The 14,909-nt window shown below is 40.8% G+C and overlaps 1 protein-coding gene across 1 annotated transcript; it reads left to right on the top strand.

The window, feature by feature from the left end:
- The first annotated feature begins 255 nt into the window (after positions 1 to 255).
- On the top strand, positions 256 to 14,452 carry ncapg (non-SMC condensin I complex, subunit G). Its single transcript, XM_069697535.1, has 22 exons — positions 256 to 315; positions 611 to 723; positions 1,962 to 2,213; positions 2,695 to 2,923; positions 3,209 to 3,354; positions 3,459 to 3,543; positions 4,031 to 4,223; positions 4,308 to 4,457; positions 6,136 to 6,276; positions 6,832 to 6,955; positions 7,252 to 7,341; positions 8,225 to 8,413; positions 8,500 to 8,610; positions 10,107 to 10,226; positions 10,723 to 10,959; positions 11,056 to 11,237; positions 11,370 to 11,535; positions 11,952 to 12,119; positions 13,253 to 13,376; positions 13,638 to 13,685; positions 13,821 to 13,890; positions 14,058 to 14,452. The coding sequence occupies exons 2-22, from the start codon at positions 616 to 618 to the stop codon at positions 14,182 to 14,184; spliced, it is 3,060 nt and encodes a 1,019-aa protein (XP_069553636.1). The 5' UTR covers positions 256 to 315; positions 611 to 615; the 3' UTR covers positions 14,185 to 14,452.
- Positions 14,453 to 14,909: the final 457 nt, after the last annotated feature.

Genomic DNA, 14,909 nt, shown 5'->3' with positions numbered 1-14,909 from the left:
TGCTATTTTACTGCTATTTTTATTGCTTTCTATTATTCTATTATTATCTATTGCTTCCTGTATGCTGCTGTAGCGAAAACGTTTCCCCTCGGGGATTAATAAAGTAACTACCTAACCTAACCTAACCTAACCTAACCTAACCTAACCTAACCTAACCTAACCTAACCTAACGGAGCCGCCTGCCAGGCATTGCGCAGGGCATTCAAATCCCTCGATATAGCGAGACTACGCATCTCAGTTCTCGCGAGGAATCACGGCAGTTGGATTTAAAAACAAGCGGCAGTTTAGCGAGCAGAAAAGAAAATTAACGAAAAGGTACGATTTTGTTAAACTTACAATACGTTGACTTTGGTATAATACGATATCTGCTTTAATAATCGCATAAACCAACATATAAAGTGTCCGTCGGTAACTTGCGACGTTGTTTTCCCCGCTTTTTGTTTTCAGTGAGTTCGAGGCGTGGTTTGGTTAGCTAATGAGACACCGGGGACTATCAGGCTGCTGCCGTTAGTGTTAGCCTGTAGACACGTTGCCGACGGTGAAGCTGACTCTCTACAAAACTACTGTGGCTGTTTGAATCAACCTGTGTTTGAATCTGGTTTGTGTGAAGGAAGGATGACCGCAGACAACGAAATAGACATCAAGGAGGCGTTTCAGCGCGCTCAGAAAGGCCACAACAACAAGGCAAAGCTGGTGGCAAGTCTGAAGAGCCGCTACAACAAGGTGAGCTGTGGGTGATGACGACAACAAAGTCAAAGTGCTCTACGTAAAGGAAAAGCAAGTAAAAGTACACAATAAGTAGTAAAATGCTCCCTGTCAGTGTTTTACATTTATATATGAGGTTTTTGAATTAGTATTACGGTTGCATTCATCTGCATTTTATTTATTTATTTTTTTTTACTGCTGTTGGCATTTAGGTTGTGCTTATTTTCACTACTTTATGTACAATCTGTGTACAATTGTTTTAGTTTAATCTTCAGTAATGCATCCTATTTCATAAGACCTACGTATGTGTGTATCATTCATGTTCTGTAAGAACCACATATCTTAAAAGTCAACAAGCTCAGAAAAACTGCATTTTCCAGCAGATCCAAGTGGGTTTTTGTAATAGTTTATTTGTCTTAAAACGTAGGAGGTTTTTCTCAACTTGTAAAGAAAAATCAAATACTTCAGTTTATCAACAACAAATTTTTTTTTTAATTTAAAAGCACCAAATTTGGAGATACGTGGTTCTCACTGGACAAGAAGGGAATGGGAAACTATAATCTGAAAGTAACTAAAGCTGTCAGACAAATGTCGTGGAGTAGAAACTACAATACGTGCCTCTGAGATTTAGTGCAAGTAAAAACCTGCATTAAGTGGAAATGCTCAAGTAAAGTACAAATACCTCAAATTTTTTGTTAAGTACAGTACTTGAGGAAATAGTATTTAGTTACATTTCACCACTGTTGGGAAATTAGCACCAGGAACCAACCACATGCTGGTAAAATGTGAAAGTGGCTTGTAGATTTTAGACACAAAACTAATTTGCTAGTAATTTAGTGGTCAATTTGAGCATTTATCTGTCTATTGCTGGAAGATATAAAAGTTAATTTCCTTTCTGGTATGTAGCCACACAGGTAACTAAATAAAATGCAAACAGAGAAATCTTTTAGGCAAATGTGAATTTAACAGAACTGTGAGTTGTAGTAGACCTCCAGTTTTCTGGAGGTTTGTTCCAAATATGCAGAATTTAGAAACTGCAAGCTGCTTCTCGGTGTTTCGTTTTGAGATCAGGACAGAAAGCATTTTGCCCCCGATGACCGGAGACGGTTCGATGGCGAACTATTCTTTTGTGAAGGAAAATTGTTGAAACAGATTACGTGGTTTTTACACTTATTTTAAACATAAACTCTTGTTTCTCCTGGTCTGCCTCCCCTGTTTCGCTTGTTATTAATCACATCCTCTGTCTCCTCCCTCAGCTTGAGGATAAGATGCTGTTCCACGAGGAGTTTGTCCACTACCTGAAGTATGCAATGATTGTCTACAAACGCGAACCTACAGTGGAAAATGTCATTGACTTTGTTGCGAGGTTCGCCACGTGTTTCCAGTCTTCACCTAAAACAGAGGAGGAGCAGGAGGAGGAGGAGGAGCAGGAGCCAGAGGAGGATGAGGAAGAAGAAGCTGACGATGATCATCCTTTTTTGAGTTTCATCTTCAACTTCCTGTTGGAGGTATTAACATTTTGAGTTAAAAGTTTATTTTTAAACACTGTTTGTTCTGTGTTTGCTAAATGATTAAAAACATTAGACTCACAAACAGATGGAAGTTTATTTGCAACAAACTTTTGCAACAAGAAATAATTTAACCACGATCATTTCTCTGTATTAATGGTAAAAGCTCTCTGATTTTCTTGAATTTGATGAACACAGAAGCTCTGATGTGAAAGTCTCTGCTGCCTTTTAATCAGATTTTTGACATCTCCTATCTCTCTTCTTTCTTCTCTTGTATCTTCAAATCTGTTTTTTTCTGCTCCACTATCCCGTGGTATTGAACACTTTTCTCTGTCTTGCATATCCTTTTTACTTTGATCCATGTCCACCATTGTCCTCGTGTTGTCCCTTTTCCTCCCCAATCCTGTATCTTGTACCTCTTTTCTTCTTCTCGTCACAACCTGTTTGGACCATTGAATTTTCTTTCCTCCTCTCTTCTCAGTCTCATAAAGCCAATAGCCATGCTGTGCGTTTCCGAGTGTGCCAGCTGATCAACAAGTTGCTGGGCAGCATGGCAGAAAATGCCCAGATCGATGATGATCTCTTCGATCGGATCCATCAAGCCATGCTGGTTCGTGTCACTGACAAGTTCCCCAACGTGAGAATTCAGGCTGCTTTGGCCATGACTCGCCTTCAGCAGCCAAAGGAGCCTGACTGTCCCACCATTAACGGTTTGTTTGTTTTTTCTCCCGCATAATGTCAAACAAAGAAAATATTAGAAACCAATCTTGAGGCTGATTATTTAAATGATGTGTATGAACACAAATATTTCCTATCTTTTTTTGTTAAGACACTTTTTTGGCTCCGTCCCTGCCAGATTCATGAACTTGTATTCTTAAACTCTTTAATCGTCAGCCTCTGACAGTCTATAAATTGTTTGGTTTGATATTTATGTTTGTTTCCCCTTGTCATTGGCCCTCTAACTGTATAATGCGTAACTTCTCTCCTCTTTTCAGCGTACATATTAATTCTGGATAATGATGCTAATGCTGAGGTGCGACGTGCTGTTTTGTCCTGCATTGCAATGTCCCCTCTGACACTCCCGAAAGTACTCAGACGCACCCGGGACATCAAAGAGAATGTCCGCAAGTTAGCCTACCAGGTAATCATATGTACAGTCAATTGATTAAGTACGCGCACATACCGAGTACCTGTTAAAGGTTGTGAACTCAGGTTATTCTTAAAATTCTTTGTTTTCGGTTTAAGGTTCTGGCTGAAAAAGTTCACATTAAAGCTCTTACCATCGCGCAGAGAGTTGTTCTGCTACGGCAGGGTCTCAAAGACACCTCAGGTAACAGAGATTTGCGTGTGCGTGCGTGTGTGTGTGTGTGCGTGTGCGTGTGTTTGAAACAGTACTTTTACAGTACAAATTATTCACTCCATTATGTTCACTTGCAGTAAGCTAAAACTTCAAAGTCACGACAAAGAATTATTTTGACTGAGTTTATCTGGCAGTTATTTTCCTGATTGTTTGGTCTATTGGAAATGTTAAAAAAAAAAAAATCCATCAACACGACACTTTAAATATCTGGTTTAGTACAACCAACAATCTAAAACCCAAATATTTTTTTATTGCAAAGACATAAAACAGAAAAGAACAGCCAATTCTCACACTGGAGAAGTTTGGACTTTATATTAATGACGGCATTTTTGCTTGGGGAAGAAAAAGGGAGAAACAATTAGCTGATAATAAAAAAATAGTGAATTCATTTTCTTTTGATCAACTCTAAATTCTGCCCTGTTTAATCGACACGTCTGCCTGGCTGTGCGTTTCGTAGAAGCGGTAAGGGAGGTGGTCTGCAGTCGTCTGCTGCCGGCCTGGCTGCTGCGGCTGGATGGGAATGTCATCGAGCTGCTCCATCGGCTGGATGTGGAGAACTGTGCTGAAACAGCTCTGGACACATTAAAAGCAATCTTCAAAAGCACACCGACCGAGGAGCTGCCACATAATACAGTCCAGCTGGACAACAGGTAACTCCCTCCTCTCGCTCACGTAACTGATTAATAACATGTCGGAGGTTAGAGATTAAATATGTGTGTTTGCGTTTTGAACAGGAAGCTGATCCCAGTGGACTCTCTGACCTGTGAAAACGTGCTTTACTGGAGAGCTCTGTGTGAGTTCATCAAGGGTAAAGGAGATGATGGTGATGAAATGCTGGAGAAAGTGTTAACGGATGCTGCCACTTACGCCGACTACCTCTGTGGGTAAGAGAAGAGACTGACTTTCACTGGATTATAGTTTTCACTCTGTCAGCTATATATTAATTTAACCATTATTGCAGAGTAAAGTCTAGATCAGGGAACTGATCAATATTGACGGATTTATTAAGGATTTATAAAGTAGTTCATGTGGTTTTAGTAACTTTGGGATGAATCTTATTTTTTTTTATAAACAACACAGTTGCCATAATGACCACGTTTTACTCCAGGTATCTAAAGGCAGTGTTCTCAGAGGAGCTCTTTCAGTATGTAACTGTGTGGCTAACTCAAGGCTCATATAACTGCTTTAATAGTGTGGCTAACTAACTGCTTATGTTAAACTCAACATGGCTAGTTATAGTAAAGTGGGACATTTATATAACAGAAGACTGAACAAGCCAAACAAGTAAAACAGTTTTTGCTGATGCTCAGTGCATTTGTAAGTTGGTGTGTTTTTATGAACAAGATCAAAGGCAGTTACTTGAAAAACAGCTGTGATCAATTTATCATGCCCCAGGGACCAAACAGACCATGTAACTACTTTGAAATTTAGATTTTTAGAAGCTCACACAAAATACTGGGCTGTTCTCATTAAACAATAACACCTTTGAATTTGTTCAATCTGTGTGCCATTAATGTTTTATTCTTAGATCAGGTTTTGTTTTTTAGGAGTACAGCACCATCATCCACAGTCCTTGTTGTAAAGTGATGCTTTCTTTAAAAAGTCCTTTGTTTCCCAGACTGCTTATGGGAATAAAATGCTTACAAAGCTATAATGACTTCAGCATAAATCACGCATTACTTTCCCAAGTCCTTCAAAACTTTGAAGTCTTACGACTCAGCTATCATCTATCCTATGAAGCACTGTGCTGTTTCATCGCCTGCCTAATGTGTGTGTGATGCTGTTGTGTGAAAGGCTCTTCAAATATGTTTGATTTAGGTGAGTGGCACAGTTAAAACTAGAGTGCGGGACTTTTGCATATAAATGAACATCTGTTACATTCAAGCCAAACATGTTCTCACAGTGCTGATTGATCATAACACTGCCAGATAAATCTCTTAATTTGTCTGGTCAGACATTCCCGTGCTGGCTGAATGAATGCAAACTGGGCAGCATCTGCTTACGAGGGATTTCTGGTTTGGTCCTTTGCTAACTTGAATAAGTATAAAATCATTCAATCATGCAGGACTTCAAGACTTTCCAAATGTCATCCGACCAAATGGATCAAATTCTGATTGTGAAACGAGTCATTTCGGGGGGTTGTGAAGTGCAAAATAATTTCTCCATCATTTTATAGCTGCAACAGTAGCAACAAAGTAGTGTATGGTGAAGACTATGTTGACTGTAATTACTCACACTGGCTGAAGGGGGAGAGAAAAGTTCCGCACTGCAGGTTTAACATTTATTTGCCCATAAAATATGTTTATTAATTTGAGAAAGATGACCAGTTGCTGGTTAGCCAGCTAGCTAGTCGGTGGGGAGCTGATAGCTGACATCGCTTTGTTTAGTATTTGCTTGTAGGTAGTGATGGTTCAGTGTTGCATTCGGGAAGTGTTGTATATTCTGTACCTCTGTGTCTCCGCTCCTGAATGTAGCCTGAATTTCATTTACGCTGTAATTTAGTGTGTAGCTGAATTATGTGATTATTAGCTGCTGTTTGACTCTGGACTCCAACCGTTGCAGATATCTGAGGGCAGTGCCCGTGCTGTCAGAGGACCAGAGGGCCGACTTTAACCAGCTGGAGCTGGTCATGACCAAAGAGTTCATCTCACAGCAGCTCATCTATCTAATCGGTTGTCTGGACACCAACGAGGAGGGTGGCAGGTAAGAGGAGGAAGAGACGATGCAGAGATAAAATCAGCTGGGAAGGCAAGGAGTGGGATGGATAGACAGGATCTATTAACAACATCCTACAGCCTAGTCTGATATCCTCAGTACATTTTTCTCCAGGCAGCGGTCCATATCCCAAAGCTATTCAGTTTACTTTCATACATGACAAAGAAAAGCGGCAAATCTTTGGGGAAACTGGTGACAAAGTTGGCTGAATGACTGAGAGGATTATTTCATCAGCAACATATGTAGATCTTGATTAATTTTCTGTCTGCCAACTAATCAATAACTGGGCTAAACGTTTCAGATCCAGACCAGTGAAAGTAAATTGATCGTTGTTGCTCCTATCGGCTTGAACAAATGAGATTCAGATGAGTTATTTTAAGTTGATGAGTTCATTTTATTTGGTACGAGATCCACAATGTGAGTCATTTGATAAAGTCCGTTTATCAACCGTTTTGTTTTCTGTTATCTTTTGCCCTATTTGCCAAGTCTAATAATCAGCATGTTGAGGTGTTTTATTTAGACTGATTGAGTTTGTATTTGTAGGAAGCGTGTGCGTACCGTGCTGCAGGAGATGTTGGCTGATCCACAGACGCCGTCCTCCCTGGTCTTCCTGCTCACAGAGAAACTCCTCACCCTCATCCCTGATGACCACAGACGCATCCAGACTGTAAGTTAGGCTTTACACTTAAATATGAAAACTTTTTCTCCGCGAAATCAATGTTCATTTTATCCATACTTTTTCAACACACCCAATCGAAATTCATACGTCACTGCACATCCTGAATTCAGCTGAAGTTATGCAGAAATGAAATTATAAAAGCTAAAATGATTAATCAATGTTTCCAGTTGGACACACACTGAAGGTCTTTTGTGTCATAAAATTTAACAGATTTTCTTTACACGGTGTTATATATGATGACTACTGAGGTTGCTGTTCAGATGGGCTGGCTTTGTATTACACAGGTGGCAGAAATCATCTCGGATGTGAGGGAACCTATCATGGAGGCCAGTCAGCCGGTGGATGAGAAGGAGAGCCGCCGGCAGCAGGTCCAGGTTGGCAACGCTCCGCTAAAATGAAAGCACCCAGAAGGGATTGGATTCAGTCCCAACTGTCCTACTGTTTGTAGATGGATGGAACGAGCACATTGGCAGTAGAAGAATACTATGATTGTGTTGCTGGAAAAAGAATGTGTATACTCTGTATTATATAGCAACAAGTAGTAGTTTTAACATTCGAATACCTTAAATTGAGATTACTGACTAATTCTTTCCCAATCCTCCTCTGAATTCCTAACTTTCTCACTGATCTCCATTTCTTCTGTGCTCTGTTTACATTCACCCCTTGTCCGTTTCTATTTTTCTATTTGCTCGTCCAGCTCTACCTCCAGCTGGCAGATGGTTTTTATTTGGAGACAAAGCACATTTTACGTAGAAGGGAGGAAGGTGCATATCATGTACACTGAACTCAACTTTGCTTGGTGTTTCTTGGTTCTCTCTTTGTCAATTCTCTTCATTATTTTTCTTTCCTTGTTTAACCTCTGTGGTTATTTTGGCATACACGTGTGCTCAGAGACTCTGTCAGCTCAGTCTCAGTTATCGTTCATGCTTCTCTTACACCTCAGTCTCTTGCTTTCAATGAGCACTTAACACTATGTTGGAGGCCAAATAGCTGCTGAGAAAGTCAATTGTAGCCCAGGTGTCTAGCTTCCATCCATTCTGTGCACCTGGTCTCTCCCATCGCTTCACTTTTCAGTGAGTGAAGGCAAAGTATCCTCCAGAGGGTTGTAACCTGGCCCAGAGCCTCAGCTGTTGTTGTTTTTCCTGTTAGTGGAGGTGCAGTTGCCTGTCTCAACAGTCCTCTGGAGTGTACTTCAGCTAAGGAATGACCTCTACTGTTTATATAACCAACTCTCTTTTCTTCCCTTCTCTCATCCAGCTTGCAGAGGTGAAGGTGCGAATCTTAGAGGCCAAACAAACGCTGGAGGACTGTATCACGGCCCAGGAGTTCAACCGAGCAGCAGAGCTGAAGGACTCCATCACAGACCTCGAGAACCGCAGGAACCAGATCCACCAGGAGATCGCAGAGGGCAGCCAGCTGACTGAAAAGGAGGTCCACACTGAGAAGGTACATCACGTCACAGGAAGCACCGCCTCTCTGTATTTACATGTCATCTCAAGTCATTTATCCTGAGTAAATTGTTTTTTTTCCAGAATGACCCAGAGACTCTTTTGCGGTGTCTAACAATGTGTGCTGAGCTGCTGAAGCAGATGAACATCAAGACTCGAATCGGTCCAACAATAAGTGCCTTAATGTCCTCACTGGTAAAAACCCACACTCTACACATCACTAAAAAAATGTGACGACAGATAGACATCTCATAAGAACGACACTGGTTGTTTTTGTTAGTATGTAAAGCTTTTTAGAACCTCTGTCATATGTTTCTTTGGTACATTAACATTTGAAGAATGTTATAAACTGAAAACAGAGCAACAATGAATTAAACAGCAGTAACTGGGCTATGTGCAATCAAGTTTAGGGACCTTCTATTTATAAGATCTCAGAATTGAATTACCTTGTTTGGTCTTAAGTGAGTTGATACGACTTTTAAGGCAGATAGGGACTCATTTGGATTTGTCACCCGATGACAGTTGAGAGCTGAAAAATTGTCAGATCCTTCAAAGTTTGGTAAGATTTAACAAATATGGGCTCCACTAAGCAACTGGATCTGAAAATGAAGCAAACAAGGGCGATGCAAGAGGAACTGTGAAAGTCGAAGCAAGATCTGAAAGACCAAGACAACTTAAAGAAAACTGCACGACTGCTGAGCAGAAAGGCAAAACAAAAAAATCCCATCTGACTACAGAGGAGCTGCAGGAAAGTTGATCTGACAACAACAGGCTCTACATGGAAGAGCCAAAATTACCTGCAACCTTGTTACAGAAGTCAACATCTGAAGTGTGCAAAGTAACATCTGGATGAGCCAGAGTTGTTTTGGGAAACATGTTCTGTGGAAAAAGTAGAGATTGAGCTGTTTGGTCACACTCATCAGAGGTGTGTTTAGAAGAAACACTGAGCTGTATTTGATGAAAAGAACAACGTGCCAGCTGTGAAGCAGCGGGGTGGAAATACTCTGCTTTTGGGTTGTGTGTTTGCCAGTGGCACAGATGGAAAGAAGAATGGACATTATGCTGTGTGCGCAAAACAGCCTAAAAATACTTCAGAAGTTCAGTGATCTGCAAGGAAGACTGGCTACCGTTCCTAAATCGAGAACAGAAAAAAAAAAAAAAAAAAAAAAAAACATTTCCAGCTGTGATACCTGTCAGAAGCAGAGCTACTGAGTGCCGACTTAGAACGGAGGCTTAACATTTCTTTTTGATTTACATGAAATAAAAATTAAAAGCACATTCACAGTTCTCTTCACTTCAAAAAAAAATCAACTAAATGTGTAATTTGCTTCTGCCTCTTGAATAGATGTGATACCTGTTTAGCACCACATAACCTGGAAGTTAAGGAATTACACACAAAAAAAGTATACTGTATAACAGGGCAGTTTGTCTTTTTTTTTTAAATGTATTAATCCTGACATTTGGGACAAATGGAAGCTATGATCAGAATAATTGCATGTAGACCAGTATATGGTTGTGTAAAAGCATTCAGTGTTTATTCACTTTGTCAGTGGCGGTGTAGATTATCAGCTTTGACACTCATATTTAAATTTTTTTTATTTTACATATTTTCCAGCTGCACTGGAGGTGTAAAAAGACGTTAAGGCAATAAAACCTCGACTAATGCCACTATTTTCCTCCATCTCCTTCAGATCCTGCCCAGTATCGCAAATGCTCACCCTGCTGTCCGCAACATGGCCGTGGTGTGTCTGGGAACATGCACCCTGCACAGTAAGGAGCTGTCCAAAACCCACATGGTCCTGCTGCTACAGGTAATGTCATACACGTGTCCCATATACCAAAAATTAATTTGTGTACATTTATTAACATGCTACATGTGTAGCAGTCATCTCAGCCCAGAAAAAACACTTTCACATTTAAACTACTGGTGTCCTGTTGATGACCTGTAGGGATATACATGTGCAGAGAGTGTCAGCTGTAGGTGTTGAGACTCCTTCTGCAGTTTTAATGCGTGTGTGTGCGTGTGGAGGCGAATGTAATTTTATTTGTGGCACTCAAATCTTTTTTTTTTTTTTCCTTTTTAGAATGATAAAAATCTTCAATGTTTATTACATTTAATAAACTCCCTCACCCTCAGTGTAATCCATAGACCTGAGGTGTTTTTGGCCTCTCTGTAAATGTAGCCAATAAAGGAGAAACTACAACAGTTACATGCTACAGGGCTCAGTGGAAAAACATGTTTTTGTAATTTTGTTTCACTGATAAAACACAGTAAGTTCAAAATTAGTTTTTGGTGTACGTTTCCAGATTGCCCAGCTGGACGAGGTGAAGATCCGCATCAGTGCTCTGCGGGCCATCATCGACCTGCTGCTGCTGTTCGGCTTCCAGCTGCTCTCAGAAACAGCTGCTACTCAGATGGCCCCGCCCTCCCGATCGCCAGACGGGCAGGAGGACGAGCCGGCGGCGGCCGAGGAAAAGGGAGACGTACCAGAGGACAGCGCGCAGAGTATACTTGTGATGCTTTCAGACTTGCTAGACAGTGAGGTGAGGTGGAAATATTTATTCAATAAACTGCAGCATGTGTTTGTTAGTTTTTTTTTGTCTTTAAAGAAACTTGAAGTATATGTCGAACATCCCCAGGTGTCCGACCTGCGGATGGAGACAGCGGAAGGCCTGGCCAAACTTATGTACACGGGGCGCATCTCCAGTGCCAAGATGCTCTCCCGTCTGGTGCTGCTGTGGTACAATCCTGTTACCGAGGACGACACGCGCCTACGGCACTGCCTCGGGGTCTTCTTCCAGCTCTATGCCCGCGAGAGCAGGTCACACATGCACACACTGAGATATGTGGTCAATGTCATTTAATGCAACTGCATGTTTTGTATGAGTACTTAGATGAAGTGATTTATTTATGTAATTTAATCTAATATACAGTTTGTCTTTGTGTCTGTTAGGGTCCACCAGGAGGTTGTGGAGGAGAGTTTCCTGCCAACTGTCCGGACTCTGTTGAATGCCCCAGCCACCTCTCCGCTAGCTGAGGTGGATATTAACAACGTGGTGGAACTGCTTGTTGAGCTGACCCGTCCAAGTGGACTTATTAAACCTTCAACTAATACAGAGGTAAGAAACGTTCATGGAGACACGTGTGAGCTCAAAAAGCCTCAGGAAGGTAATTTGGGTCGAGTCCTTAGAGAAATTCTGTTTATTAGTAGACATGTTTTTATTGTCTCACTAAGCTTTTTAAAAAATTTTTTTTAATGATATTGCTTCCTTCCCAGAAATACACGTTAATAAAGTCTGAAAATTGTTCACTTGAATACTGCACTTCAAGTAGGAGCAAGCAGGGCATTATTACATGGTTAAAGTACCTATCTGGGAATCATTATAACTATTGCTATATAATAAAAGGCTTAATATTATAACAATGACTCTGTGTGTGTGTGTGTGTGTGTGTGTGTGTGTGTGTGTGTGTGTGTGTGTGTGTGTGTGTGTGTGTGTGTGTGTGTGTGCGCACACACCTGTGTCTCTGTCCTCAGGAGGTGTGTGTCCATGACTACTTGGCAGTGCGTATGTGTGGTGAGATGCTGAAAGACCCCACAGCCCCTGAGGTGCGTCTCTATGCCAAGACTCTCAGCCACCTGGAGCTCAGCAGGGACGAGACCGTCAGGAAGGACCTGCAGACGCTACTGCAGGAGCTCGTACAGGTACATGCAGACCAAACGCAAGCCGTGAAGCGACTGCAGGGTTGTCAGCACGCTTAATGCGTTGGTCACTGTGTGACATCAACACCGCCCTTTTTCTACTCACGTTTGAGGTGCGTTTTGACTCGCTGTGGTCTTCCTCTTGAACAACAGGTGTTGCTGCTAAGAGAAAAATACAATCTACGTCTTTAGAATAGCAGCAGAGGAGCGAATGTACTGGACGTTTTCAGAGTTTTATACAGAACATTTCATCTTTTCCAACTATTGCAAAAATGCCTTCCACGAGTTCTATGTCATCTGGGAATCCCTATCACCCCAGCGGTGATGGATCATGGAGATTCCTGTAGAAAGGGAACTGCTCATAGATTTGTGCCTCCAGCTCACACGCCAGATTCCTAAAATCACTTTTATCCTGCATTGTAATTCGCAAGGGTGTCAACGACAGGCATAAACTGTCAGCATTCTAAGTGTAATGACATATCAAGACGTTCACGACATCAGTTTGATATGTTTGCATGCCAGCATTTGACACATGGCCCAAATCATAATATACAGCTGAAGCTGATGGGAATGTTTAACTGTGGCATAATGATGTTCAGAAATCACCAAAGTAATTACATTTCATCCAGACGGGGAACATGAACGTCTATACATGCATTTAGTTTGATTAAAACTTTCGCACTATTGTTTAGTTTAATTTAATATTTTTTTAATAATAAAATATCTATTTTATTGTATATATTGTGCATTTTCATATTTAATATTTTTTACTGTTATTTTTATTTCTTTACCTGTATCTATAATGCTGCTGTAGCCCCCAAAAAATTAATAAAGTATCTATCTATCTATCTATCTATCTATCTATCTATCTATCTATCTATCTATCTATCTTGTCTAGTTCAAATGACAAATATAAATCTTATGGTAGCGACAGAGGACTCATCAGGATTCATTTTCTGGAGTCCATGAATGTACAAATATTGATGGCAGTCTACCAGTGGAGGACCAGCTGAACAGCAGACACGGCCATACCTCGAGCCACGCCACTTATTGGCTTAAAAAACCCCGTGGTGTATCTGTATCTCTGCCTCCTGAGAGACGTTATGTTTAAATCCTCTTCCTGTCTTTTCCTTCAGGTGGTGAAGGATCGCGTCTGTCTCCGTGCTCTGGAGAAGATGGTTTATCAGCTGGTGGACTCCAAAGAACAGGCTGAGCTCCTCAGTGCCAGTGCACTGCAACCCCTGAATGTCAACGCAGATGGTACACATACAAACAGCTTTAAAAAGGCACCTGAGGTCCTGCTTAACCAACGCTCCCATCTCAGTGCCTGTTCGAAGCAGATTTACACTTCGCGTTTGTGACAACTCCTCCTGTAAAACGATTATGTCTCATTACCAGAATGCTGCTAAGTGGATTAAAATGTCTCACTTCATCTTATTCGGTGTTTGTCAGAGTAAGAATTCAGCTCGCAAAGACAGGAAATGCAGAAATATGACTTATCTGTCTGGCATGTTTCTGCAGAGGCTGCTACAGACGATCCATCAAAATCTGCCAAGAGAGCCAAAAAAGGTAATGCAGGTCCTGTATACTCCTCCAAAACTGCAGTTGTTCACAGCACTATTATATTTTTAGAGCTCCTCTCATCTACCCGTGTCAAGAAGTTGACTCAGCACTGGGATGTAACCCGAGTGTTTGTGTGCACAGGTCAAAGGAAAGTCTGCACAGCCAAAGGGAGCAGAAAGCTGAGCAGAAGGACAGAGTCGTCCGAGGAGAGGTGAGTTTAGACTTATTTTAGAACAAAAGAAAACACGATGGCATTTATTTAAGTAGCTACATGTATAAAAGATGATTTGATCCTGTCAATGCATTTTCACATTCTCATATATATATATATATATATATATATATATCTTGTTGTGATCATTTTTGTTTTCGCTGCAGTGATGGAGAAAATGTTCCAGAGTCTGTTTCTATGGTGCGTCCATCACGGAGGGCAAAGACTGCAGCTCTGGAGAAGACCAAACTGGACCTGAACACCCTCATCAACCAGGAGGCCAATGTGTCGTAAAAACCAGGTCACCATTAGTCAGTTCAAAAACTGAAACTGAAAGTCACAAATATTTGTTGCTTTGTCTGTTAAAGTACTGCGGTGTAATAACATTCATCAAAACGTTGTCATGTGGAAACATTTACTTTTCTTTAATTACTATCGTCAGTTAATGTCGCTGAGCTTAATACATTTGTGACTTTAAAGCCTTTAATGTTATTCACGTTTTCTCTGGAGTTTTATTCCCACACATTTTCAGTTTTGACATTTTAATCATTAAAGTCAAATATATGTCAAAGCTTGTCTTCTTTTCATTATCACCGAACCAGATTAGAGGTCTCCAACTTGTTTGGTTCAGTGTCAACACAAGCCGAGCTGTTCAACTAAGCACTTTTTTTTCATCAGGTTACAAATGAGGTCATTCCGTTATTTCACATAAAAAGTGAAACAAAATTGTGTTGTCTTATTCTTCGTGTCTAATCTGCTGAATAATCGTGACTATTTTAGGGTCATATCAGCAGGTTGGGAACCACTCAGCTGATGCCGATATATCAATTGCCAATTTCTTCTTGCTATGTAACTACTGATTGACCAAGTTGATCAACATAAGTACCTTTTGTAAAGTATGGAAAAAAATAAGTACTACAGTGTTTAAGGCAGAGGCACTCAAATTGTTTCCAATGTAGAGCCAGGACGGGAATCCTATCTATAGATTAGATGGAGGGTTACATGCCAAACAATAAATG

This window comes from Brachyistius frenatus, unplaced genomic scaffold (assembly GCF_029030835.1).
Source record: "Brachyistius frenatus isolate BFR_SWC_R1_liver_20210118 unplaced genomic scaffold, ASM2903083v1 Contig_23, whole genome shotgun sequence".
In the NCBI taxonomy this organism is placed as follows: domain Eukaryota; kingdom Metazoa; phylum Chordata; class Actinopteri; family Embiotocidae; genus Brachyistius; species Brachyistius frenatus.
Note: the sequence above shows the minus strand (reverse complement) of the source record. Positions and strands in the feature narration are given on the sequence as shown.

Coding starts and splice junctions, on each gene's coding strand:
- ncapg (XM_069697535.1), top strand. CDS start 616: ATGACCGCAGACAACGAAATAGACATCAAGGAGGCGTTTCAGCGCGCT. Junction 2,214..2,694: donor TCTTCAACTTCCTGTTGGAG/GTATTAACATTT, acceptor CTCTCTTCTCAG/TCTCATAAAGCCAATAGCCA. Junction 7,342..8,224: donor GCCGCCGGCAGCAGGTCCAG/GTTGGCAACGCT, acceptor TCTCTCATCCAG/CTTGCAGAGGTGAAGGTGCG.